Below are 26,992 nucleotides of genomic sequence, written 5' to 3'. Positions count from 1 at the left end.
GTGTGATCCATGTTACTTAAGCTAGACGTGTAATCAAGTAGCTTACTTATGTAAGACATCTGAACCACTAGCTTAAGCAAGTAGGTCGATTACTATGACAAATTATTTGGCCTCGAACCCTTTTCAAATCCTTCCAAACCTATTTCAAATCATCACTACCCACATAGAACTAGTCTATGCAAAATATGAGGCATTAAATCCTCCCCTCCTTAGGATCATTTTGATAATGTCATGGATAACATGGATCACATGGCAACTTTAGAGGAGCTTAAAAAACGTTCCAATGTACAAAAGTACGGGATATAACGGTAAACCTTTAAAAAGACAATGTAAATTGAGTACCTCAACATGGAATGAAGAAAATTGGCAAACCATGCAAACAAATAATTTATTGTATATAAATCTTAGCCAATCTCTCTAAATTGTAAGTAGTCCAGACTGGCACGAAGTGTACTGATTTATTCAATTTGTCCACAATGATCCATATAACATTAGACTTCTTCAAAGTCAGAGTCAATCCAACTACAAAATACATGTCGATACACTTCCACTTTCACTCAGATATCAACATTCTTATAGTCATACCACCTGATCTCAAATGTTCATACTTCACCTACTATATTTTAAACACTTAGACATGAATTTTTTGATGTCTCTCTTCATCCTACACCACAAATAATATTGTTTGAAGTAATTATACATCTTTACCTCCTAGAATGAATGCAATAACTTGAACTGTGAGCTTCCTCCATGATTAATTTAGTCAAATCATTAATTCTAGGAAAACATATTGAATCCTTGATCCTCAAAAGCCCTTTCTGGTCTAGAATTATTTCCTTATCTTCACCTTTCACCTTGGTCTGAATCGAACACAACTTTTCATCTTCAAATTCCTTATCATTAATCTATTTCATCAAAAGTGAACATACCTCAACACATGCAAGAACTTTACTAGACTTAGAAATGTTAAGTCTCACGCAGTTGCTTGCCAAAATCTGAACATCCGTAGTCAAAAGCTCGCTCCTCCATTAGTAACAAGGCAAGACTAGCTATGATCACCACCTTTCTACTAAGGGAATACGTCACCGCATTAATCTTGTCCGAGTGATAAAGAATAGTTATGTCATAATCCTTAACAACTCCAACCACCTTCACTATCTTAAATTCAGATCCTTCTAATTGAATGTATATTGTAGATTGTGATGATCGATGAAATTCTCATAATGATCTTCATACAATTAGTGCCTCCAAATCTTCAAAGCAAATATCGTCGCTGTCAACTCTAAGTCACTACTAGGGTAGTTCTTTTCGTGGACCTTTAACTGCCTCAAAGTATAAGCAATGACCTTTCCTTTCTGCAACAAAACACATCCAAAACATCAGATTGACAAATAATTTATTGCTTTGAACATTAAATTCAAATACCTTTAATTTGCTATGTTATGGACTTATGATCCACGTAACTCGTCATACTCTATAATATATGTTTGTTTGAAGTTGATCCTAATCTAAATTTATATAAAAACTTAATTGACAAAGAAGACTTCAACTCAACTTTGTACGAGAGATTCCTCATGATCTTTCTTCACATCTAACACCATAGTTTAAAAGCATGAGATGTTACAATATACATCAAAAATCTAAATTTTTTTGTTCACCAGAACCCTTTTTAGAAGAATCCATATTAAAACTATATAAAATATTAAAAGTAATTAAAACAAATAAAAGATGAAAATTGAATACAATAATTCATTAAATTGAGTGATGAGCCAATATACAAAATATTTGCGTAAAAGTAGATGATTATTGATAAGTATTGAAACTTGAAGCTTGCTAAAAAAAAAAAATATTCACCAAATTTGATTGCATTAATATTAATAAAAACTGAAAAGGATCAAAAATAGTTTTAAATTATGTGAAATGAACAAAAATGTTCTCAGTTGATAGTTTGATCCAAAAATGTTCTTGCATCGAATAATTTGATTTAAAAATTTTACTTAATCGGTCAAAAATATCTTATTTTTAAAAATTTTTAAAAACACATTATTTCCGATTTTTTAAATTAATTTTGTACTTACATTTCTAGATAATTCCTAACACGTGGTATGAAGGCTGAGCAAAGAGGTTGTTGGCAAAAGAAATAGGACGCTTATCACACACTAACTAGCCAACTAGCCGGCCACCTACCAACCCCTCAAACAGGTTAGTGGTCAGTCCATTTCTCCAATAAAAACACTGATTTCACTCTTACCATAATCCAACTTCTCACATTATCATATTCGACTGCTCTTTTTTCTCTCTAGCCATTCAAGGGGTGCCCTGAGGTAATTCTTAAAAATATCTGCATCAGTCTTCGCGAGTATTCGATGTTCTATCATTTGATTCTTTTTCTCCTTGATTCTCACGCCGTTCGTCTGGATTTGGTTTTGATACTCTTGTGTTCGTGTTGGATTCAACTTCTGATTTTGCAGATCTAGAGTTCTCTACCACTTTTCTCTTTTTACTCTCTGCCTTTTCAGCTTATTTTTAATGATTTTTGACTAAACATTTAAGTTTATTAGGAAGATAAAGAAAGAGAGGCTTAGGATATCATCGATTCCTCTGTGGCTGTGACAGAGGTGGATCCAAGATTGAATTTTTATGGCTTCAATCTTTAAGATTCTTAGCAGATTTTTTTTTTAAAGTTATGGGTTCATATCTATTATCTGTTGCAATTTTTATGGGGTTTTTACTCATAAATTTATGCTTTGCACGCCGATACGTTGCATCCGCATCTGGTTTCTGGAAGTGTGGTTCGATCTAATTACAGTTTGCTTGGTCGAAGTTTAGGAGTATTTGCCTTTTTCGATTAGGACTGATTCATAGGCATTTCTAATTATAAAGATTGTAAAACACTTAAACGCATCACCTGCAAGTTGTGTGTGTGAGAAAATCCTGCTGCAAGTAGACCTTTACTGTCTTAGATGGTGCTTGGATTAGAAAACAGTTTGCTTTCTGCTATTTTGTGAGTATTGGATTTGATTTTGGGATAATTTTGTTTGTGTGGATGTTTTGGGGTGGTAACATGAGGATTTTGTGAATGTTCGGGTAAAGGATACAGTGTCTAACGTTTTAAAACAAAATGTATGTTTTCTTTATTTTGTTTTAATTCCAATAAACAACTCTTGTTGGAAAACTAAAGAATTGTTTTTTTTTTAAATATCCAAGCTTTTATGGTTGAGATGAAGAAATGGAATGCATGACATTTTGGATGTCAATTTATGTGATCAAATTGTTTTCGAGATTAACTATATATTGCCTGGCTTGTGACTGGAAGTCTTGCTTTATGTTTCTAACTGGTTGGCGAAATGCGATTTTCTATTTATAAATTTAAACTTGTATAAGGAAATGTTGTATATCATCTTATGAGGTGAGCTGCATATTAAATTATTGATGTGATTCGTATTTGCTCTTATATTTGTTGTCTTGATAACAGACTCTTGTATCATAATTTTCTAGATCACATACAAAAATGGTGAAGGCTGTCGCCGTCCTTAACAGCAGTGAAGGTGTTAGTGGCACCATCCTCTTCACTCAAGATGGAGATGGTAATTTATTTTAATAAGTAAAAGGGTTTATTCATACATCTATCATGTGTGACCTCTAACCGATGTAATGCATACAGCTCCAACCACAGTTAATGGAAATATTTCTGGCCTAAAACCTGGACTTCACGGCTTCCATGTCCATGCCCTTGGTGATACCACAAATGGCTGCATGTCAACAGGTAATTTTATCTACTCGAGACGGCGACATAGAAATGATTTTTAGATGTTTAAGATTTTGAATTTTTCTTTGTTAACTTGCAGGACCACATTACAATCCTTCTGGTAAGGAGCATGGTGCTCCTGAAGATGAGGTGCGCCATGCTGGTGATCTTGGTAACATTACAGCTGGAGAAGATGGTAAGCGTTCCTTGTTTTGAATAATTTAACTTAATCTGGTTGTAGTTAGCCTTATTTATTTTCAAATCAAATGACTGCAATCTGAAGATTTTTATCATCTTCTATGCCTAGTATAATTTGGTTTGACATGATGTATAGTGGTAACCCACTGCCTTTGGAAAAATTCATTCTGTTGCAGTAAAGGTTTACCCATAATTGTATTGTCTTAAAAACAACGATTATTTTGCCTAGTGAAGCCAAAATTTATTTCAAAGAGATCATTGCCCACTCTCTCGCTCTCTATCCTCGTGTAATTCCAAATTAGTTAGCATCACTAATGATGTAATCATTGCAAAATATTTCAGGTACTGCATCTTTTACTATTACCGACAAGCAGGTAAATTCTTTGTTGAACTCTAAGCTTTAGTCTTGTTCTATATTTGTTCCTGAACTAATTTGCAACCTGAATTTTTGCAGATTCCTCTCACTGGTGCACAATCCATCATTGGAAGAGCTGTTGTTGTTCATGCTGATCCTGATGATCTTGGAAAGGGTTAGTTCCCCTACTTCAGTGACTAAACTTTAATGAGCTGAGCACCGCATGCTTTTATTTAATACAACAGAATGTGAAAAAGGAAAGAGGATAAGAAAGTACGAAAAAAATATATATAACCTCTTGACATTCAGCTTTATTATTTTAGTTTGTGGCCATCAACACTCCATTTTGTCCATAGGGCTTGTTTGCTTGACATATATAAACCCTATTTCCATTTCATGTGTTTTCTTTAAGGAGTGTATTTGGAAGATTTGGTGTATAGTAATTGAAAATATTATGGATCTGAGAAGGAAGAAGTCCAGATGTGATTGTTCCTGTCATGTGTTCTAGGTTAATTTTGAAGAAAATGAGGAAGGTTCATTTAAATACGACTAGGCAAAGTGAAAGAGAAAGGGGCTCTAATCTAACCATGACCACACTAGCAAGGATCCACTTATATCTTTTTCACATCTCTCCAGCATCCATACGATCTCATTTTCTTCCTTCAAAGGGTTTGCCATTCTCTGTATATTGAGCAGAAAAATAACGCCAGGTAATTGCTGACTCAAAAATAAACTGGGAAGGGGTGTGTGCATTCCTGAGTGATGTTAAATCTCCTTGAAGAATTAGGATGTGATCTTCATATTCATTCCTAGAGAATGAATAGGTGTTATCTTGTTTTTTTTATGGTCATGTAATTCCTGCGGGCCAGTGGTGCAATTGGTGGATAATGGCCCACCCCTCTACCATTCTCCACTTATATAATAGGATTTTGTCTTGTATAGTTCGAATCATGACGTGCAGCTAACCTACACATCACGTGTTGCGTTCTTTCCACTAAACAAAGCTCTGGGGGCAGGAACGGATTCTTGTTATACAGGTTCCAATTTTGTATTCAAATCTGGAAATAGGACAGTGTATGGACTGACTGTGAGATGTGGGTGTTGGAGCTAACGTGGGTCAGTTTGGAAAATACTAGCTGGCAAACACAGCTCTTAAGTTTCTTTTTGGACAAATTGTTCTAGAAATTCTTTCATTCCATGATGCTTGCTTGGGTTACCATTTAACTGTGCTTCTCTCTCTCTTCCCTTGTCTGTATTTGTCAAAGCCTAGTCATTTAAATGCAGTCAACAGGAAACATTCTCTTTTTAACGTGTGTTTGAGGGGGAGAGAGAGAGATGGATTAACATTGCTGATGTTGGATGTAAATTGATTTTAGCCTGAAGCTGGTACTTGTGATTGATTGTTTGGAAGAATGGTGGAACAAGAACTAATAAGAAAAATGTATTACAACGATAAGCTATTGAGTTTTCTTTTTTGCTTACAGTTAAGTCATTGTGGGCCTTTGCTTTATCCTTCTAAAATTACTATTAAATCCTTTGGGATTGAGGCTGGATTAAGACCCATAGGTTATCCTTTTAATGTATGTGCTCGGAATGGTTGAACTGCAAGAAGTATGTTCCTTATTTTGCAAATTGTGAGGCCTCAAATGGAAATATTCAAAGAGGATGACCAAGTACCAACTTGTTTCAGAAAATTTGGAAGTAGGGAAGTGGACTATAGTTGCAAGTAAATATAGTGGGTGTACAATGATATTATGAGATTAGGCTTATGGAGCAAAGAGTTGTGCTATATTTAGCTACGAGGTTTAGTATTTGCATGTAACGAAACTTGTTGTCTGGTGTAGGAGCATTGAAAATCCTTTCATGGAATAAAAAGAGGACAGATTTGAAATATAACTACCTTTTTTTAACCATATTTGTAACCCACTTTCACTTAATCTGACACAAAATTTGTTTTCCTGCTGTTTTAGGAGGACATGAGCTCAGTAAAAGCACTGGAAATGCTGGTGGAAGGATTGCTTGTGGTAAGTACTATTTGTCTTGCGTCTGGGTCTAGATTCGTTGTTTATGTGGCTCATTTAGTCATTTTCACTATGCGTCGTAGTTACATTGATCAACTGCTGATGGGTTAGCTATAGTCATTAGTTCAATCTCTGTTGTTTCTCTTTCAAATGATTCTTCTAGGCTATTTGTTTCAAGTAAAATCTAAGTTTGCTTGCCATTCACCAATTGGTTTCAAATGACAACTTTGAATCATCTGCTTTTTGAGAATCATACAGGCAAGCCTGATTTTGTCCTTAAATATGTTTGTAGTAACATGTGGTATTGTTACTCTTGTCAGGTATTATTGGCCTTCAGGGTTAATTACTCCTGTGCTGTGGAGATTCAGCAACTAGCGGCGGAGGGTGTGTTAGAATAAAGTTTTATTGGAGCGGCTGAGCTTTGTTTTCTATGTAGTATTTATCATGTGATGCCTTTTGTTTTGGGGTTGAACCAATCATACATGAGAACAGCCAGTGTATGTTGTATAAGTTTTTGCCGACAGTCATTAACCATAATAAACGTAATCCCTTGGCTTTGCTGGTATCTTAAATTTTAGTGGATGGTTTCAAAACTAGACCATTTGTACTAGACTACACAGCCTGCAGTCGTCATTACTTGCTAGAATTTCCTTGAATTGCGCGAGATGAATATAATTGCTTTGATCGTATGCTTACCACCTGCTGTAAAATTAACCTATTCCAATTTCCATGCATTCATAAACGTCTTGGTTTTTTCTAGCCTAAATTTGAGGGTATGAAGTTGACCTATAAATAAGCATAGAATGGTGTTGCCTTATTAGATCAATTGACAGCTCCCTTGGGAATAGTCATTTTGTTGGTCCTAAATTGGGCCCATTCTCAATCAATTACAGCTATTGCCTACTTGGGTCGATTCTTGCAATAGTCCAAGCAAAGGTAGTTTCATTTTGTTGGTCCTAAATCGGGCCCATTCTCGATCTAGTAAATTGTCCACCTCTATCGGGCCCATTCTCAATCTAGTAAATTGTCACACTAAAAATAGGGTTTGGAAGATGAAATTCTAAATCTTCAATTTAAAAATTTATATTGTGTTTTCACATTTTTGAATAGATATATTATTTTTTTTCATTTTAAACACATCTTGTTCTGAATAAAAAAATATTTTTAAAGAACTTTATTCTTGTTTTTTTTCTTTTAAAACCACTTTAATTGATAAAAATGTAGGAAATAATTTTTTTTCTTCAATTAAAATAGAATAATTTTATGTATCCTTTTAATGGATAATTTATATCATATATAAGATCATAAAGCATTAATTTTTATTTAGATAACAATTAAACATAACTTTAACAAACTACGAAATATTTTTACATTATAATTTTTTTTGAATTGAAGTAGGATAAATATTTGCTAATAGAAAAATATTATTAGGAAAATAATGTGTTCAAAAAGAAAATAAGTAATATATTAATTTGAAAAAGGTCATTTTTGAGCCAATAAGTAATAATAAGAACATTTTTGAGTCAAACTATTGTCGGCAAAGATATTTTTAAACCAAACTATAAACAAAGGACATTTTTATTTATTTTACATAGTTTAAGGATATTTTGTTTTACCCTTTTCCGTTGATTCAATTATTCTTATACAAACATAAAATTTGTAATTTAATTTCTAAAGAGACAAAAATTTTATAAATGGGAACATACTAAAATTTGTAATTTAATTTCTAAAGAGACGAATTTTATAATTGGGAACAATTTGGAGAAATATTTTACTCCGCCGCGATAATTATAAAAAAAACCACCATGAAATTCTATATACTTTAATGATTGGCCAAACATTTTGATTTTTTTTAAAAACTGTTTTCTTTTCAAAGTAAATGCTTTTGGCCTCCCAACAAAAATGCAAAGAGGCTCTAAGTTTAGATATGATTTTTTTTTCCAATTTTTTACAAGGTGTTTGAATTCTGCAAAGCCCCAATTAAATTTAGATCGCGCATTGCAGAGCTAATTCGAAAATGAATATAATGAAGTATGACATGCTATTAGTCTAAATTATTTATTATTAAAATTTAATGTGATATTGCATCTCTCAAACTGAAAATAAGATTGTTCATCAAATATGCTTTTCTACAATTAAATTTACAAGAATTTTGAATTTTCTTTTAAAGCATAGATGATTTGTTTAAATAGCGTATACAATAAAATACAAAAAATAAGAAGGATATTCCATGAAATTCGAACCATAGTCAAGTGGTCACATGAATTTATAATTATTAAGAAGATTTAGATAATACTAATTATAAATCAAATTTCTACTTTTTTTTTCCAGATAAAAGTATTTTAAGGAGAATATTTATGGTTAATTGTATATAAAACAAATTGAACAAAGAATAAAAATAAAATAAAATTCATCCCTCACCAACCCCACAATTATCCAATCCTACTTGTGAATTCTATCATCATATAAAGATAAATAAAAACCACACATCACATCTACTTCATTTTTCTTTTTCCTAATAAATAAGTAATAACATAAATACTTGTATATATCTATCTCTCTCTCACTTGGACTTCAAGCTGGCTGCTGAGCCTACATTTCTGGTCCTTACCCATTTGTGTGCTGACTGCTCTAGAGTTGGTTGCCAATGGAGTTGGTGAGTCATTTAACTACTATCTGTCCTATTTTCAAAAAAAAATAAATGGAAAAAGAAAATGATAAAGAATTTGGAATTGAGTTGCCTTTCTCCACTCACCAAACTTTTGTTAAGACTTCTACCAACCCACATTGGCTTTTTCTATTGGAAAACAAAAAAGAACACTTTTTTATGTTTTAAATTCTTTCTTTTTTCTTGAATTGTGGGGTTTGAGATTTTTTTTTTTTTGTGGGGGTGGTCAGGTTGTGGATTCTGGAGTGAAGAAGATGGAGGGTGAGGCAATGAGGAAGAACCAAACTCTAATTTGCGCACCAATTATGGCTGATTCAGTGGATCAAATGTTGATTCTTATGCAAAAGGCTAAAACAAGTGGGGCTGATCTTGTGGAGATTCGATTAGATAGCCTGAAAAGCTTTAATCCTCGCCAAGATATTGATACTCTAATCAGACAGTGCCCTTTGCCTACTCTCTTCACTTACAGGTTTCAATTCCTAATTTCTGCTGCCAAGTTTGTCCCTTTTTTGTGTTTTTTGTGATTGCTGGTAGATTAAGAATGATGATTAAGATTTATCCTTTTTCCTTGTTTTGCTTGGAAATCCTAAAAATAGGAGAATAAGCCTTAGTTGGTAGTACAACAACAATATACCTAGTGTGATCCCCCACAAGTAGGATCAGGGGGTCTGGGGAGGGTGTTGTGTAGCATCCTTACCTTTACCTTGTGAAGGTAGGGAAGCTTTTCTGATAGACCCCCGACTTTAGTTAGCATATTAAAAATCAAGTATGTAAAACAAATACAATAGCAAAGAAAACATGCTGAAAACAAACTAAGAAGAGAACAAGTAGCAACAAGTAATATGATAACTATCAACATGAGTTGTGGTGCAGTGGTGGAACTGCTTCACACTTAACCAAAGGTCTCGGGTTCGAGCCTTGGGTATGGAGAGTGCCACCCCCGAATGGGCCTTGCATTGCTTGATCCGGATTTAGTCGGGGCTCCAATGCGGGCTCCGGACACGGCGGTGGGAAACCCAAAAAAGAAAAGTAATATGATAACTGAAGCAAAGGAATAAGCCTTAGTTGGTAGCTGTATTAATTGTAAAGGATTCAGGACTTCCTACTGCTTGCTGAAACAGAAAAATTGCAAGTGTGTGTGGGAGAGAGATATGTAGCATACGATAACAAATTCTTGATTTAACTAGGGAGGGATAGCCTAGTTGAAAAGGGCCACCACCTCTAACCATGAGGTTGAGAGTTTTGAGTCACCATGGACACAAGCCGGAAAAGCGATTGTTGTCCCACTGCATCAACAGCTTTAGGAGGGGTGTTACTGTATTATTGAATCTCCGCTGTATCTGTTGCCATTTTCAATTCCCAGTTTCTATATTCCATCATTCAGTTCGCTATGAAATCATTTTGGGTTCAAAATTCATACTGAAAATTCTTATTCTGTATCTGTTGCCCAGAATATCCCTGTTTGTTAATATGCACTCCTTTATCCTTCCGTAAAAAACTTGTCACCAACTTGACTTGAAACAGTTAGAGCACGGAACCAGCTTCCACTTAAAAGAAAATAGTATGAAAAGGAATGAAATTACGTTCCCCTGATTGGTCCCTTTTTACTTTGATAAGAAATAGGTTTTGAGCCTAGGTCAAACCCAAAACATAGCTCACTAGCGGAGGATTGCTCCAACCATATAAGGAGACCATAACTCATAACATTCCCACCCACGCCCACGACTGGACAACTAGAGAATGGATGATATAATATAACACGGGGACCCAACATTGAGAAACACAAAAACAAGGATCAGTGGGTCTGACTCTGATACACCATGATAAGAAATAGATCTTGGGTCTAAATCGAACTCAAAAGCTAGTTCAGGAGGGGAGAAATGTCAAGACCATATAAGAAGATCATAACCTATCAATCAATATGGGACTTATCACACTTCCTATTTAGTACACTATATGCTCTTCAATTTGCAGCTATTTCTTTGGGGTGTGGTGTGGGGGTGTGTAATATTAAGAAGGTAATATCTGACATATCATGTAGATACAAATATAAGGAGCGCTGCGACGTAACTTAGACATTCCTAAGGGCAATTATTTTTTCCCTGGTTGGTCCCTTTTCACTTTCTACTGATACAATGCATGTTCTTCAACCTCCAGCTATATTTTGGGCGTGGGGCAGGGGGAGGGAATATTATTAATATGCTACTATCTGTCATATCCTGTAGATACACATATAAGGAGCTCTACAACATAGCTTGGATAAAGCATAGGCTATGGTTGCTTGCTACTTCATCTAATTTGTCCCGGAACTCAGGAAGACATTGCGTTTTTCAATGGCACTAGGTTCTTTTGTATATAATTTTTTTGATCGTTTTGTATATAAATTTTGACCGGTTAACTTTCTCATCACTGGCTTTTTCAGGACAGCAATTACATGAACTTGAAAAGATATTGATATTTCCATCTGGCTTATTATAACCTTAACAAGCCATCTTCTTTATTTATATTAATATTTTTGTTTGTCAAGAACCTGTGCTTCATTTTTGTGATGCATGTTTTCACATGGGAATTTTGTGAACCACACTTCAGCAATACAAGCAGGATAAGTATGCTGCTGAATTTTGGTGTTATGTCTATTATACATTTTTGACATTATAAGACAAGGACACTTCTATTTTTCTTCATGCAAGACATCTGAGTTCAACCTTACGATAGAATTTATTGCAGTTTCTGTTAATTTGTGATGACAAATATTAGTTCTTTTACAATATACATGTAAATATAGTTCTACTTTCTGATTCTGTAGTTCCTCTCTTACTTCTCGACATTGAAAAGTGCAATATAAAATTTCCGCATTTTACCTACTTTGCTAGGCCCACTTGGGAAGGTGGTCAGTATGCTGGTGATGAAATGAGCCGATTGGATGCACTTCGATTAGCAATGGAGTTGGGAGCTGATTACATTGATGTTGAGCTAAAGGTAAATTTCACACTAAAATGGCCCTTCCCACCTTATCCGTAAAAAAAGCAAAGACAAGAATGATGAGCTCCCCTGAGTGACTGCTGCTAAGTGTCCTCAGTGGAATTGATCAGGTAAATGCATAAGAAGGAGAATACAAGGCCAATCAATCTTGTTGCCTGACGTTCAGATCTCCAAAAACTTAAGTAGTAGAAATTCCAAAGCATCTTAATAGATGTATTAACTTGCCAGTTTTGTATTGTGACTTGGAGCATGACTTTTGAGATGTATAGCCTGAGATGCTTCTTGCATGAGATGCTTCTTGCATGAAAGAATATTCTGTCACAGACTGATTTTGCCAACTAAGAATCCCTTCCTGTTGGAATATATTATTTATAAAGCTTTGCTAACTTTAACATCAACGTTTCTCATGCTTTGAGTCTTCATTAGTTCTTCCTTTTTGCTTTGACGGATGCTTCATCAATAAACAATTATCATTGCTTTTCTTATGCTGTTTGTTTCTTTTTTCTCCTCCTCCTTTAGGCTATTGACGAGTTCAACAATGCTCTGCGTGGAAATAAATCTGCAAAATGCAAACTTATTGTTTCTTCTCACAACTATGATAGCACACCATCAGCTGAGGATCTTGGCAATCTAGTAGCAAGAATACAGGCATCTGGAGCTGACATTGTGAAATTTGCTACAACTGCACAGGATATCACTGATGTTGCACGTGTTTTCCAAATTACTGTACATTCTCAAGTAAGCAGCGTAAGTAATATAGCCAAGTTGTGTAAGCATACCTTGCATTCAAATATGCATGGTGATACATCATGGTTTTTCCTCAGATGGATTTGGTGCATGATAATAGTAGCTGCTTAGCTGGAATCTAGAAGCTGGCTGCTCTTGCTTCTTGTATTTAGCCATACATGGCAATAAGTTAGGTATAGAAGCATAAACTTGTGGCTGGGTATACATTAATAACCTAGATATTCAATAAGAGCAATGAGAGGAACAAAGACATTGAGAATAACTTCTTATTAAAAAAAAGGAAATTGAGAATAACTTCCAAATTAACTCTCTCCCTTTCTCCCGGTGAAAATGGTGGGGGTTTGTAAAATTGTCTTAATTTATCTGATGATTTTTTCCATTGCAAGAAAAAGTTAAACGTAGATAGTTGATTGATGCTTTGGTTTTTATCAAGTGAATGACATCTTGATATCACTAGTCAATTAAGGGGTCTTTTAGTACATCAAGTGATTAGGTCGTGTTATATGCTGTTGGGTTGGATTCTAGTGAAGGCTGGTGGATTCTTATTTGGTGAGACCCAGTAGGATGGACCGCTGTAGGGACTTAATTTTGTGAGATTAACACCCCTAACCTTACGTGTGTTAACAATTATGTTTTAATTCAAAAGTAATTTTCACTGAAATGATTTAGCAAGTAGTGATAAGGTGATGATTGGCTAAAAAAATTATATGTTCTCTTAAATACAAAAGTAATCCCTTCAGTTAAAAAGAATTCCAGCAAATAATATTTGATTTTAATAATATTCCATTGATATACTTTTTGACCATGGAAGTTGAAAGTGATGTATAAGACTGTCGATGGTCATCGATTGTGGGTGGATGGTCCATATTGCAAATTAAACTAGGCATAAGGGAATAAGAGAATGGAGGAAAGGGTCACTAGCTGTGGCAGTTGAGGGTAGGTGGTTGCATGGTGGGCAGTAAAGGGTTAATGGAGTCCCACCACTCCTTGGGGAGCAGTTGGAACAGTGATAGAGCAAAAAGGTGAAGGATTTATACCTTATCAAGAGGCTATATTCAAGAGGTTGTATAGGACAAAAAGTAATCCTCTAGATAAGCCACGAGGGACAAACTTGCACCGAGCTGGAACCATTAGAACCCCCTCCAATGTGAGCACAAAAAATTACCCGAATCCTATTCCTATGTACACTCCAGGTACTGAGCCTGGATCTAGAAAGATATACACATGAAGATTAGTTTTTTTTTAAATGTTGGATTATGTTAAAGATGATTATTAGTATCACACATGTAACTCATTGTGAAATTTTCAGTTAATATTTTAGTGGGTGCAATTACAGTCCTCCAGCTTCAAGTCTTGGTTTTGCAATTTATAGTGTATGATTTATTTTGATGTAAGCAATTATTTCGGTAAGTTGTATTGCATGACCAAATATACAGTCATCCCACCCTGCTGTATCATATTTTGCAATGTTTTCCACTTCAAAAGTATTGTGGCGCAATCAAGTCTTCTTTTAACCCCCAAAAGTTAAAGTGGGATCTAGTTCAGAACTAAATAAGAGTGAAAATCTTAGATTTGAGATACTTGATTGCATTTTGATCTAATCTATTTCTTGAATTCCTGGAGAAATCATAAATTTAAGACTCTGAAACCGAATTGTTGATAGAATGCAACCACTAAAACTACAAGGTGGTCCTCCATTGTCATATTTTGAAATTAAAGAATGAAATCGGCGTGCATTAGTTTCTCCAATCATTAGCTGGTTGTCTTTATGGTTGAAATTTGTTCTCTCTTTCTGCTGCCACTATAATATTATTCATGTGCATACATGGTTATTTGTTATTAGGATTTTGTTATGCATATTGTATGCTTATAGTTGTCCTCCATCTCCCTTGAGTCTCTGGCTTTTTTTTCTTTCTTTTGATTTACCTGTGTGAATATGAGTTCGCTTGCATTCTGAGATGCTTCTCGTGACAAACATTAATTCATTTCCTGCACTTTGTTAAATAGGTACCAATAATAGCCATGGTCATGGGAGAGAAGGGTTTGATGTCTCGAATACTTTGTCCAAAATTTGGTGGATACCTCACGTTTGGTACTCTTGAAGTGGGAAAAGTTTCGGCTCCTGGACAACCAACAATCGAAAATCTTTTGAATTTATACAATTTCAGACAGTTGGGACCAGATACCAGAATATTTGGCATTATTGGGAAGCCTGTTAGCCATAGCAAATCACCTTTATTATATAATGAATCTTTCAGATCAGCTGGGTTTAATGGTGTTTATATGCATTTGCTGGTAGATGATGTTGCAAATTTTTTCCGGACTTATGCATCTTTAGATTTTGCTGGCTTCAGGTTTGCTCTCAAAACAGAAACTGGTATTTTATCAGATGTATTTTAGCTTCATCAGGGTAGTCATGCCAAATTTCACTGGCCCACCATTCTCCTTCATCCTCTCTCTCTTAGCTTGAAAGTATCATCTTCTTATACATGTACATACTGCATGCTCACAGGGTTGAATTTACTGGGTTTTTCTTTTATGTTTTGCTTTCTGATTTTCTTTTTCTTGATTGAGATCATCCCTGTCGTGTTTTTCCTAATTTTTATGTGTCAACCATGCCAAGTAAATATAATTCATATGCGTGTTATTTTTTATAAGTTTAATCATATTCATGTTTAGAATTAATTATGCAACTCTATGTTGTGCAGCTGTACAATTCCTCACAAAGAAGCCGTTCTCGACTGCTGTGATGAAGTTGATCCTACTGCTAAGGTATTAGCTATATCATGATCTTATAATACTTTCATTTGTTTCAGTTTGCTTTGTGTTACAGGGATCAGTATTACAAATTGTCCGGATGATTTATCATATCACATGCAATTTCTTGGTTTCTTGATTATCCTGCAGGCAATAGGGGCTGTCAATTGCATTGTAAGGCGACCTGATGGGAAGTTATTTGGTTGCAATACAGACTATGTGGGTGCAATCTCTGCCATTGAAGAAGCGTTGCAAGGTCAAAGAATCATTTCCCAGTTGCAAACATCGTTTTCTGATTTAGAGCTTAACGTTTGAGCTTCATTATTTCCTTTTACAGGTTCACAGACTAGTATTTCTGGGTCACCCTTGGCTGGTAAATTGTTTGTGATCATTGGTGCTGGTGGCGCTGGAAAGGCGCTTGCTTATGGCGCAAAGGAAAAGGGGGCTAGGGTGGTGATTGCTAATCGTACCTATGGTAGTTCGACACTTTATTTTTTGAAATTCTGTCTAGCTCATGACCATGAAGTTCTTCACACCATGCCTAGTACTTCTATTCTAGTATTGAATGTCAACTATGTTACTTCATACTGATGTTCTGTCTGATTTCTTGAAGAACGAGCGAGAGAACTTGCTGATGTAGTTGGAGCAAAGGCTTTATCTCTTGACGAGCTTAGCAATTTCCATCCGGAAAATGATATGATTCTTGCAAATACCACCTCTATAGGCATGCAACCAAAGGTTGATGATACACCAATCTCTAAGGTTTGCCTCTTTGCACTCATCTTAGATAAAAAGAACTCGTTATTGAATCCATATCTTATTAGTTGAACAGATGCAAGGTCAATATGAGGCATGTGAAATGGGTAAACAAAGTGGGTTAAATGTTGTGTTGAAATGTGAACTTTGTCTTAGAAGAGAAGAGTTTTTGATTGTGTGAAAAATGAATTTGGTTAGTTCATGTGTTTAGGATATTAATGTAAGGATACATGTATGGCTACATGTATTTGAGAATAAGAGTTCATGTGTTTAGGATATTAATGTGAGGATACATGTATGGCTACATGTATTTGAGAATAAGAGGAATGAATAGAACTAAATGATGATACATGTACTAAACTAGGTTACATGCTAGGATAGTCCTATAAAATACCTAAATATATGGTCATTTTCGATAAGGCAAAATGTAAGTCAAGTTGGTAGAAGTCCAATTGTCCAAAGAGAATCATTGGTTTAGAAAGCAAGTAGAGTGAAGTAAAGAACAATCATTCCTTCATTTGTTTTCAAGAAAGAATAGTATTGAGAGTGCTGCTCCGCCTGAATTTCTAACATTTTGTATCAGAGCCACTTGTCCTGTGGAACCTGTGGAGAATCAAAAATTTTCTCAAAATAATGAGTTAGAACAAAATGGATATGAGCAAGATTAGTTATTATAACTATGAGAATGCTGGGCAAGAGAAACACTAGAATATTGATGATTTTAATTTGGTAGGTGGAACTATCAAAATTTCAATAGTTAAAAGCTTTTGAAAGAATTTTTATTAGGGAAGGAGCCCAACAAGGATGTCAACCCTAACGAAGCAGTTGGTCTTGGATTTGTTTCACGACAATGAATCTTGAATAGAGAGGTAGCTGATGATATTGCCGTCATGAGAAAAATGAATGAGAAAATCCACACTCTCATCTGTCAAGGAATTGATGAAGAGATGTCGAGAAGGTTTTTTTTGTGAAACCTGAGAAAAATGGAAGATGAGTGGCAATTCTGAAGAAAGTGACTAATATGAAGATGAAGATGATTATAATTGCAAACAAGAAAGTATGTTGTTGAATCTGACCACACTAGCTTTGATGAAAGTTTAAAGAAGCTATTCCTGAAGAAGTGGACGCTTCTAAAATACTATCTATTGTTGTAGAACCTAAAAAGGTTTTTACAGTAAATGATAATTGAAAAATGATGAAGAAGAACTCCACATGCTACTGAGAAATCTCCAAAAGAGGAGAGCACCGGTGAAGAGGGATATTCTGATGAAACTGATGACGTGCCTTGTAAAGCACAATCAGTAAAAATGGCAACCTCAATCTTAAGAAGGAAATATCTTCTGAGAAATTGAGGATTTGAGAAGATGAAAAATGTGAGGATCTTCTGAAGAAAATGGATGAAAATCATCTGAACTCTCAAGAAGAATGCTGATATGCAATCTTGGAAGAGTTGAGGAAGAAAGATTTGAGAAATTGAAGAATACTTTGTGATTTCCAACAAGGATCAAGGGGGAGTGTTGAAATGTGAGCCTTGTCTTGGAAGAAGAAAAAAGTTTTTCATTTGTGTGATACATGAATTTAGTTAGTTCACATATTTATGAATTTAATGCAAGGATACATGTATGGTTTAATACATGTATGAGAAAAAGAGGAAAAAATATAATTAGGTGATGATATATGCACTAAATAGGGTACATGCTAGGATAGTCCCATGAATATCTAGATATAATAGTCATTTTTCGATAAGGCAAAATGTAAGTCAAGTTAGTAGAAGACAACTTGTCTTCAAAGAGAGTCATTGATTGAGAAAGCAAGTAGAGTGAAGTAAAGAATCATTTTCTCCACTTGTCCTCGAGAAAGAATTTGAGTGATTGAGGGTGATGAATATTTTTTTACTTTTTTCTGATGTTTATTTCCGGATATCATGTTTGGCCAAAAAATTTCAGAAAATTCTGAAATTCAACTTAAAGTTGAAATCTGGAATTTTCCGTAATTTGAAAAACACCCAAAAGTTCTTTTTCCTTTTTTTTCTCTCTCCAAATCACTCACAAACATTTAAAAACAAGTCCTATTTGTATTCATGGCCAAACACAACTCCAATTTTCAAATACAATTTTTTACTTTGAAAACAAAAACTATTTTTTCAAATTTCACAATTTTCATGGTCAAACGGGAGGTGGGGCTGTATAAATTAGAATGGAATGAAGTTTTGTTTTTTTGTCATTTAATTGGGGAATCTTTTTATTATCTTTTCTCTTCTTTTTCTTTTGCTTGGGAAAACTTTTTTCCCTCAACTAGCTCATACTCACCATTCAGCAATCACTTCTCTAAGTTTCACTGTTCTTAAGAGGGTCCAATAATGAACAGAAGAGTTCTATTAATTTGAACAGGGCGGAGTTTCTAAATTTCATTTTATAGGGGAGTCTTATTTTCTTATTGTTTCTTTTTCTTTTTCTTGGAAAACCATTTTCCCTCAATTAGCTTCATACTGAGAATGTGTGTGTAATACTTATAGATAGATTATAGATAACAAAATCAATCGTTTTTATGTTAAAGAACCAGATTTTAGCCTTTCATAACCTTACAAACCAGCCTAGTCAACAAATGAAGTCTCTAATTATATATACCTTTGTTGCCATGTCCCACAATCTCAAACTTCCTCCTTCATTGTTGTGCCTCCTAGGAATGGCATTTCATTCATTTTCAAGATTTCTTCCAGATCAGATCCTTGTAATTCTGTGAGTGGTTTAAAAAGTTTAAATGAAGTTCTGAATGAAAAGAACTTTGGTGATTTGTTCCCTTGCAAGAATAACAAAATAAAACAGATACGATGAGTGAGACCAGTTCTGTCAGAAATGGAACTGCTTCTTAGAAACCAGTATAAGATCATCGTCTGCTTCTTTCAATCTGAGCTATGTGTTGACTAGAAGGTATGGTTAGTCAAGCTAATGGTAGTTAAGCTAACAAGATTAGTTAGTTTGTTGTTAGAAGTTAACTAACTAGTTAACAGAATTAGTTACAAATACTGTTAGAATGTGTATGTGTACAAATATACACAATACACTATATATGCATATATACATGTAGTTGGAATGAGATAATAACAGAAGAAGATATTTCTTTCTCTTTCTACTTCTCTCTAAACTCTGAACTCTCTTCATCTCCTTCACCTCTGGTTCGTCTCTTCTTTCTCCATTAATGGAGCTCTGAGAACCTCCATTAATGGAGTTTTAGCATGGTATCAGAGCTTGCACGACGATCTACGAAGTGCGACAAACTCCCGCTGAGATTCAAAGCCGAGGAGCACTAGAATCGCAAGTCAGCGGCGAAACAAACAAAGGAAATGGGGATTACAACCGGATTTGAAGCTGGATCTACAGAAACCAGCAACCAAAATGCAAACGAGGCAACTCGATTCAACATTCCAGTGATAGATCATAACCATCCGCTCTATCTTCAACCTAGTGATACTCCAGGTAGCTCACTGATCTCCGTGCAGCTCACCGGTTCAGAAAACTACGCAATATGGAGTAGGTCCATGCGTATTGGACTGCTAGGTAAGAGTAAGTTAGGGTTTGTGGATGGTAGATATCCTAAGTCGAAATTTCCATCTGAATACTTTGATATTTGGGAAAAATGCAACGCAGTAGTGTTGTCCTGGATTATGAACTCTGTAAGGTCAGACCTACTTAGTAGTGTAGTATACAGTGAAGATGCTCACAAAGTATGGTGTGAGTTAAAAGAGAGATTTGATAAAATCAATGGAGTACACGTATTTCATCTTCACAAAGAGATTCACAGCCTAAATCAAGGAACAATGTCAGTGACAGATTACTACACCACACTTAAAAGTCTGTGGAACGAGTTTGATTCCATCATGCCTTGTCCAGGATGTTCATGTGATGAGTCCAGAAAGTTTAAGGAGCACTGTGAGTATCAAAGGTTACTCCAGTTCTTAATGGGGTTGAATGAATCATACTCAGCTGCTCGAGGTCATATTCTACTTCAAACTCCTATCCCAAATCTAAACAAAGCTTTCTCACTCATTCTAGATCATGAGAGCCAGAGAAGCCTAACCAATTCAGAGGCTACTCTTCACAGGAGTATTGAAAGTGCAGCCCTGTTCAGCCAGAAAGCACATACTCATGGGAATGGAAACTTTGGAAGTGGTGATGGTAATCCAAACAGAGGTCACTATGACTCTCAATACAAGCCACAGGTTCAGAGAACTCAGAAAGTTGTATGTGAAGTGTGTGGATACAGGGGACACACTAAAGAGCAGTGCTTCAAGGTTAAAGGCTATCCTGTGGGGTGGAGATCAAAGAAGAAAGGTGGAGGCCAGAGCTCTTATGCTAATCAAGTTGAAGTATCTCAATCGACTAACAATGGCCTGCTCTCTCTGAGTCCTTCAACTTCATCAACTGCCACTTTTTTCACACAAGATCAATATCAACAAATCATTCAGATGCTAGCTAAAGGAAGTGAGAATGCAGGGGAACATGTATCTAAAGCAGCCTCAGCAGGTAGTACCTTATCTGCCTTAGTATCCAAATATGTGCCTTTGGACTGGATAATAGATACTGGAGCTACAGATCATATGACAGCTAGTCTTGATGTGCTTGATGCAGTTCAACTTGTGCCTAACCCTGAGAGAAAAGAAGTTCACCTCCCTACTGGTAATGTAGTATCAGTCTAACACACTGGGAGCACAAAAGTACTTGGTAGCCAAAGTATTAGTAATGTGTTGTTTGTTCCAGACTTCAAGTGTAACTTGTTGTCTGTGTCAAAACTAACCAAGGAACTTCAATGTATGGCAGCCTTCTTTCCTGACTTTTGTATTTTTCAGGACCTCTCAAGTGGACTGGTCAAGGGGATTGGTAGAGAAGATCAAGGTCTCTACATCCTCAAAGAAAATCTCATCAGCTCAGCCTTTCTCTCCTCTGCACACTCAACACATACTGCCTCCACTTCAACAAGTCAAGCTGAATTTGAATCTTTGTGGCATAGAAGATTAGGCCATGCCCCTATAGACTTAATAAAGAAGTCATCTAGCCTCGATATAGTTCTTACTACTGTAAATTTACCTTGCACAGTGTGCCCCTTAGCTAAACAAACCAAACTGCCTTTCCCAACTAGCTCCTCTGTCTCTACATCTATATTTGAGTTAGTTCATTGTGATATTTGGGGCCCTTACAGAGTTCCCACTCATTCTGGTATGAAATACTTTGTGACATTAGTGGATGATTTTTCCAGATTTACTTGGCTGTTTCTTATTTCCTCCAAAGCTGATACTATAGTGGTGCTGAGGAAGTTCTTTGCACAAGTTCATAATTTTTTCTCTACTACTATTAAAACCTTCAAAACTGACAATGGAAGTGAGTTCCTTAGCCATGACTTTCAATCTCTACTATCCACTCTTGGTGTCCTTCATCAAAGTTCATGTGTCTACACCCCTCAACAAAATGGGGTTGCTGAAAGGAAGCATAGAACAATTCTAGACATGGCTAGAGCAATCAGGTTTCAAGCTAGTGTGCCTCTGAAGTTTTGGGGTGAGTGTGTCACTACTGCTGTGTATCTTCTGAACAGACTTCCCTCTAAACTCCTTCACTATAAGTCTCCTTTTGAAATGCTTCACTCTTCACCTCCTCCTCTCTCCCATATCAGAACATTTGGGTGCCTGTGCTATGCAGCCTGTCCCAAGATTTCAGACAAATTTTCCCCCAGGGCTATTCCTGCAGTCATGATGGGCTACTCCCTATCCCAAAAGGGCTATCTCCTCTATGATCTGCACTCCAAATCTATGTTTGTTAATAGAAATGTAGTGTTCAAGGAGGATATCTTTCCCTTCAAAGACTTACAAGTGTCCTCTAATCCCTTGTTTCCAGTTGTCACTATCCCTTCTCCCCATATTGCCTCTCCACCTATGCCACTACCCTCCTTGCCACCTTCTTCCTCATGCCCTGTTCCTGCTCCTCCTTCCTCACCTCCACCTCCTAGGAGGTCATCTAGACAAACCCATCCTCCGTTATGGCTTCAAGACTTTGTCACTGCCAATCATGGTGTCTCTTCCTCCTCTTACCCAATATCTGACCATGTGTCTTATACCCATCTGTCTCCCCACTATGCTCATGCTCTGGCTGCCTACTCAGCTACAAGAGAACCTACCTCCTACTCTGAAGCCTCACTTGATCCTAAATGGATCCAGGCTATAGAACTGGAGATTGCTGCCCTGCAAGATAATCACACTTGGAGTGTGGTTGATCTGCCCCATGGTAAGAAACCCATTGGCTGCAAGTGGGTCTACAAAGTCAAATATCAGGCATCAGGTGAAGTTGAGAGATATAAGGCTAGGCTGGTGGCCAAAGGGTATAGCCAGCAAGAGGGGCTTGACTATGGTGAAACCTTCAGTCCTGTTGCAAAAATGGTTACAGTCAGGTCTGTCATTGCTTTGGCTGCTTCCAAAGGCTGGTGTCTTCATCAAATGGATGTTCACAATGCTTTTCTCAATGGTGATCTCTTGGAGGATGTCTATATGACTGTTCCTGCTGGTTTTGCTAGACAGGGGGAGCAAGGCAAGGTCTGCAAACTCCACAAGTCACTCTATGGCCTCAAGCAGGCTCCCAGACAGTGGAACCTAAAATTGACAGAAGCCTTGGTACAATTGGGCTTCATCCAGAGCCATTATGATTACTCACTGTTTACTAGAAAAACTGAAGATGGTATTGTGATTGTCCTAGTGTATGTAGATGATCTCTTGATCACTGGCAGTGAACAACATCTGATAGACTGCACAAGGAGTGATCTGCAGAAGAAGTTCAAGATGAAGGACCTTGGAGAACTTAAATTTTTCCTTAGGATTGAAGTTGGCAGATCCAGCAAAGGCATACATCTATCTCAAAGGAAATATGCAATGGAACTGATAGCTGAGACTGGTCTAGGGGGAGCCAAGCCTGCAGCTACACCACTTGAACAAAATTTAAAACTGACCTCAGTCAAATATGATGAAGCTGTTGCTCCAAAAGGAGAACATGAAGACCCTGCTCTGAAGGATCCTGACAGGTACCAAAGGCTAGTAGGAAGACTCCTATATCTTACTATGACCAGACCTGATCTTGCATTTTCAGTCCAGAAGCTGAGTCAATATATGCATTGCCCCAAGGAATCACATATGGATGCAGCACTCAGAATAGTCAGATACATCAAAGAAGCTCCAGGGCTTGGGCTATTCATGCCATCAGAAGCATCAGAACAACTCCTTGCCTATTGTGACTCAGACTGGGGTGCATGCTTAGAGACCAGGAGATCAGTTACTGGATATGTAATCAAATATGGTGAAAGTCTCATATCCTGGAAGTCTAAGAAACAAGAAACAGTATCCAGAAGTTCAGCAGAAGCAGAATTCAGAAGTATGGCAAATTGTGCAGCTGAGGCAACTTGGTTAATTGGTCTATTCAAAGAACTTGGCATTCAAATTGAACTTCCAGTCAGAATGATTTGTGACAGCAAATCAGCCATACAAATTGCTGCAAATCCAATATTCCATGAAAGAACCAAACACATAGACATAGATTGTCACTTTGTAAGGGAAAAAATATGTCAAGAAGTCTTGAAGACTGAATTCACACCCACTGGAAATCAACTAGCTGATCTATTCACAAAGAGTCTCGGCAAAGCCCAACATCAACTACTGCTGAATGGTCTAGGAGTACTGGACTTGTTTAAGCCATGAGCTTGAGGGGAAGTGTTGACTAGAAGGTATGGTTAGTCAAGCTAATGGTAGTTAAGCTAACAAGATTAGTTAGTTTGTTGTTAGAAGTTAACTAACTAGTTAACAGAATTAGTTACAAATACTGTTAGAATGTGTATGTGTACAAATATACACAATACACTATAGATATTTCTTTCTCTTTCTACTTCTCTCTAAACTCTGAACTCTCTTCATCTCCTTCACCTCTGGTTCGTCTCTTCTTTCTCCATTAATGGAGCTCTGAGAACCTCCATTAATGGAGTTTTAGCACTATGTCCAATGAAAAGTGCATATAATACTGCTGCTGACACTGTTAAAATAGGATGTGGTTGAAGGGTTGGGTTGATATTTGGCATTTCAAGAGCAGCTGCCACAGGAAATAGTTTCATGTATTTATTTGCTACAAGGCAAAGACAAAATGCACTATTTTCAGCGTTTTGACATTTCTGTAAGTCAGAAAGAACTAACTTTAGTCCCACGGAAGCTGGATGCAATTTTCAGCAAAATAGCCATAAAATGGATAGAACACATATAGAGAAGAGAATCTGTGGCTAAAAACATAAATCTATACGTTATGCTAGGGAGTTGCGGCCAATAACATAAAACTAATATACTGTTATCCAACTTCACCAATACACACACGCAAACACACCCTGTTAACCAATCTTTATACGCAAAGCTCCTTACTTCTTCTACTTGTGGATAGCACTTAACTCTGGGAATGAACTACCTACCTACCTACCAGCCACTCAGGTTTTGGATATAACCCCAATTTTATGATTTTGGAAAGTGAAGCAGATCCAATGAGAAACTATTGCTGGTAATATATATTTAAACTTGGGCAAGATATATTTCTAGTAATTTGAACTTATTATTAACAGCTATGAGGAGGATGAATGTTATACAAACATGTACCATATTCTCTGTACACTATTGAATGTTCCAATACCAATCAGCTTCCCATGAGTTTTTTTCTTCCGTGTTGTGCTGTTTACTTAATTGCTTTCAGCAATGAACTTCAAAATTTTCCTTCTCAGTGTAAATGAAAATTTTGAGCTAGTTGTTCTATATCTGGGGGCTGTTTTGTCTCTATTACCTGATAGGTCTAATGTCCATTTACATTACAATTTCCTAAAACCAGTTATTCAAATTGATATCTATGTTTTGCTCATTTCCCTTGATGCTATTTGTACTTGAAAAACATTTGTTTTAAATTTGTCTCACTATATTGAACTTCTCTGACCACTTCTTAATTACAGGAAGCTTTGAAGTACTACTCACTTGTTTTCGATGCTGTTTATACGCCTAAAATTACTAGACTCCTGCGAGAAGCTCAAGAGAGTGGAGCAAAAATTGTGACAGGAGTTGAAATGTTTATCGGGCAGGCATATGAGCAATATGAAAGATTTACAGGATTGCCAGGTAAGTTTAAGATAAGTTTGTTCCTCGATTGTGTGGTCATGGCATAACTGGCACTGATGATCTTTTTCTTGTCTTGAAAATCCAGCTCCTAAGGAACTTTTCAAGAATATAATGGCTACATACTGAGAGGGTCCCTTTTGCTTTTCAACCTGGGCTGCTAATTACTATTCCTCCTAAATCCTACATGATCGTGTTAAGAGTTTGCTCTCCCCAATGTTTGTGCTTGGGAGGAAGTAAATCATACTTTTTGCCGAAACAGAGGATGTTCAAACATACCAGTTAATCCATGGCAGGAAAATCCACCATCTTTCTGGCTATGTTAGGACTCTTGATTCTTTGACAAGTATTTTTTTTTTGGGAGGAAATTCATCAAAAAGAGATGTATACAGTGCTTCATCACTGTAATACCATACTTGGAAATTATCATCATTATTATTAAATGTTGTCACATTACTGTATCATACTAAGACAATTTTGAATCGAGTTCAATGACTTTGAGTTGCAAGCATGATGTACTGCCAGTTTGACTTTTAATCAATTTAGGTCCTACTTTACTAAGCCAATTTCAGCCTGACCCAACCCATTTGTCATGTTTTTGATGGGGTTTTTAAAAATGGGTTACTTACTAATATGTACAGCCATGCATGCAACAAAAATTCTTTTCAACAAAGTATCGATATTGTATAAATAACATATAATCGTGTATAGATAATGTATAATTATGTATCAGAAATATATATACATCTATATACATTGTTATACAATATTTGAAAATTGCACACTGTTTTTTTTCCAGTTCCAACCAACTCAAATCTCCTCTATACAGTCTCAAAATTTAGACATGAGCCCTTCTTAGTGTTTTGAGTCTTTTGAAATATTATTCACTCAAAAAGATTTACATTTACGGGATGTCGATTTTTAATGTCAATTTTTTGAATAAGCTTTGAATATGAAAGAAGAAGGAAGAGAAAAAGGAAGAAGAAGGAGGAGGAAGAGAAAAAGAAGGAAAACAATTATTAATGCACGGAAGAAGACCAAAGAAGGAAGAAGAAACGAAGGCATCAAAATGCATGACTTCACGTGCAATAACATTGGCCGAATTTCCATTTTAAGTAATAAGTGATAATTGAGTTATTTTGGATAAAAAATTTTATTCAATGGATATTTGTCTAATTTACCCATTAAAAAAAATGAAATTAGATAAAAGTAGCAGCATTTGCATCCTAAAGGACATACACAATGATAATCGAATTAATTATTCCAAATTAAATTTTAAGGCTCAACCTATTAACTACTAGTATGTATGTATATATATATATATATATATTTTGAATATATGGAAGTTAGTTGATTAAAATTGTTATTAAAGAAATTGAAAGAACATGTCTCCACAACCAAGATTCAAGAATGAAGAGTTAGAACTTAGAATATTACAAGTAGAGTTAGTAGAATAATTGGAGGGTAGTATTTCCTGCATGTGTGTACTAGTATTAATTACTAATTCACAGCTTACAAAAGAACAAAACTGATTGTTACGTATATTAATCAGTGATTTTGACTAGATGTAGGTAATATTAATATATCCATGAAT

At 35.9% G+C, this 26,992-nt stretch overlaps 2 protein-coding genes across 5 annotated transcripts; both read left to right on the top strand.

Moving 5' to 3' along the window:
- Positions 1-2,166: 2,166 nt before the first annotated feature.
- LOC129887243 (superoxide dismutase [Cu-Zn] 2) lies at positions 2,167-6,887 on the top strand. Of its 3 annotated transcripts, none has more exons than XM_055962260.1 (8): positions 2,167-2,324; positions 3,499-3,587; positions 3,665-3,766; positions 3,849-3,944; positions 4,289-4,320; positions 4,401-4,476; positions 6,272-6,325; positions 6,643-6,887. In XM_055962260.1, the coding sequence occupies exons 2-8, from the start codon at positions 3,512-3,514 to the stop codon at positions 6,663-6,665; spliced, it is 459 nt and encodes a 152-aa protein (XP_055818235.1). In that variant the 5' UTR covers positions 2,167-2,324; positions 3,499-3,511; the 3' UTR covers positions 6,666-6,887. The 3 variants fall into 3 exon arrangements, with proteins under 3 accessions (XP_055818235.1, XP_055818237.1, XP_055818236.1); XM_055962262.1 differs by having other exon boundaries at positions 2,179-2,202; XM_055962261.1 differs by having other exon boundaries at positions 2,230-2,324; positions 3,476-3,587.
- A 1,978-nt stretch (positions 6,888-8,865) lies between these two features.
- Positions 8,866-25,907, top strand: LOC129887241 (bifunctional 3-dehydroquinate dehydratase/shikimate dehydrogenase, chloroplastic). 2 transcript variants are annotated; one of them, XM_055962259.1, is made up of 11 exons: positions 8,866-8,978; positions 9,221-9,459; positions 11,864-11,969; positions 12,492-12,710; positions 14,727-15,073; positions 15,428-15,491; positions 15,627-15,732; positions 15,814-15,951; positions 16,090-16,238; positions 25,239-25,401; positions 25,487-25,907. In XM_055962259.1, exons 1-11 carry the CDS (start codon positions 8,970-8,972, stop codon positions 25,525-25,527), a joined length of 1,581 nt encoding a protein of 526 aa, XP_055818234.1. In that variant the 5' UTR covers positions 8,866-8,969; the 3' UTR covers positions 25,528-25,907. The 2 variants fall into 2 exon arrangements, with proteins under 2 accessions (XP_055818234.1, XP_055818233.1); XM_055962258.1 differs by having other exon boundaries at positions 12,492-12,719.
- The last annotated feature ends 1,085 nt before the right edge of the window (positions 25,908-26,992 follow it).

Source organism: Solanum dulcamara, chromosome 4 (genome assembly GCF_947179165.1).
Source record: "Solanum dulcamara chromosome 4, daSolDulc1.2, whole genome shotgun sequence".
Lineage (NCBI taxonomy): Eukaryota > Viridiplantae > Streptophyta > Magnoliopsida > Solanales > Solanaceae > Solanum > Solanum dulcamara.
This window is presented reverse-complemented; position numbering and strand designations above follow the sequence as displayed.

Excerpts from the sequence above, each read along its gene's own strand:
- LOC129887241 (XM_055962258.1), top strand. Across the intron at positions 15,492-15,626 it reads AAGTTGATCCTACTGCTAAG|GCAATAGGGGCTGTCAATTG; the intron begins GTATTAGCTATA and ends ATTATCCTGCAG. Across the intron at positions 25,402-25,486 it reads AAGATTTACAGGATTGCCAG|CTCCTAAGGAACTTTTCAAG; the intron begins GTAAGTTTAAGA and ends TTGAAAATCCAG.
- LOC129887243 (XM_055962260.1), top strand. The coding sequence starts at position 3,512 with ATGGTGAAGGCTGTCGCCGTCCTTAACAGCAGTGAAGGTGTTAGTGGC. Across the intron at positions 3,767-3,848 it reads AAATGGCTGCATGTCAACAG|GACCACATTACAATCCTTCT; the intron begins GTAATTTTATCT and ends GTTAACTTGCAG. Across the intron at positions 3,945-4,288 it reads CATTACAGCTGGAGAAGATG|GTACTGCATCTTTTACTATT; the intron begins GTAAGCGTTCCT and ends AAAATATTTCAG.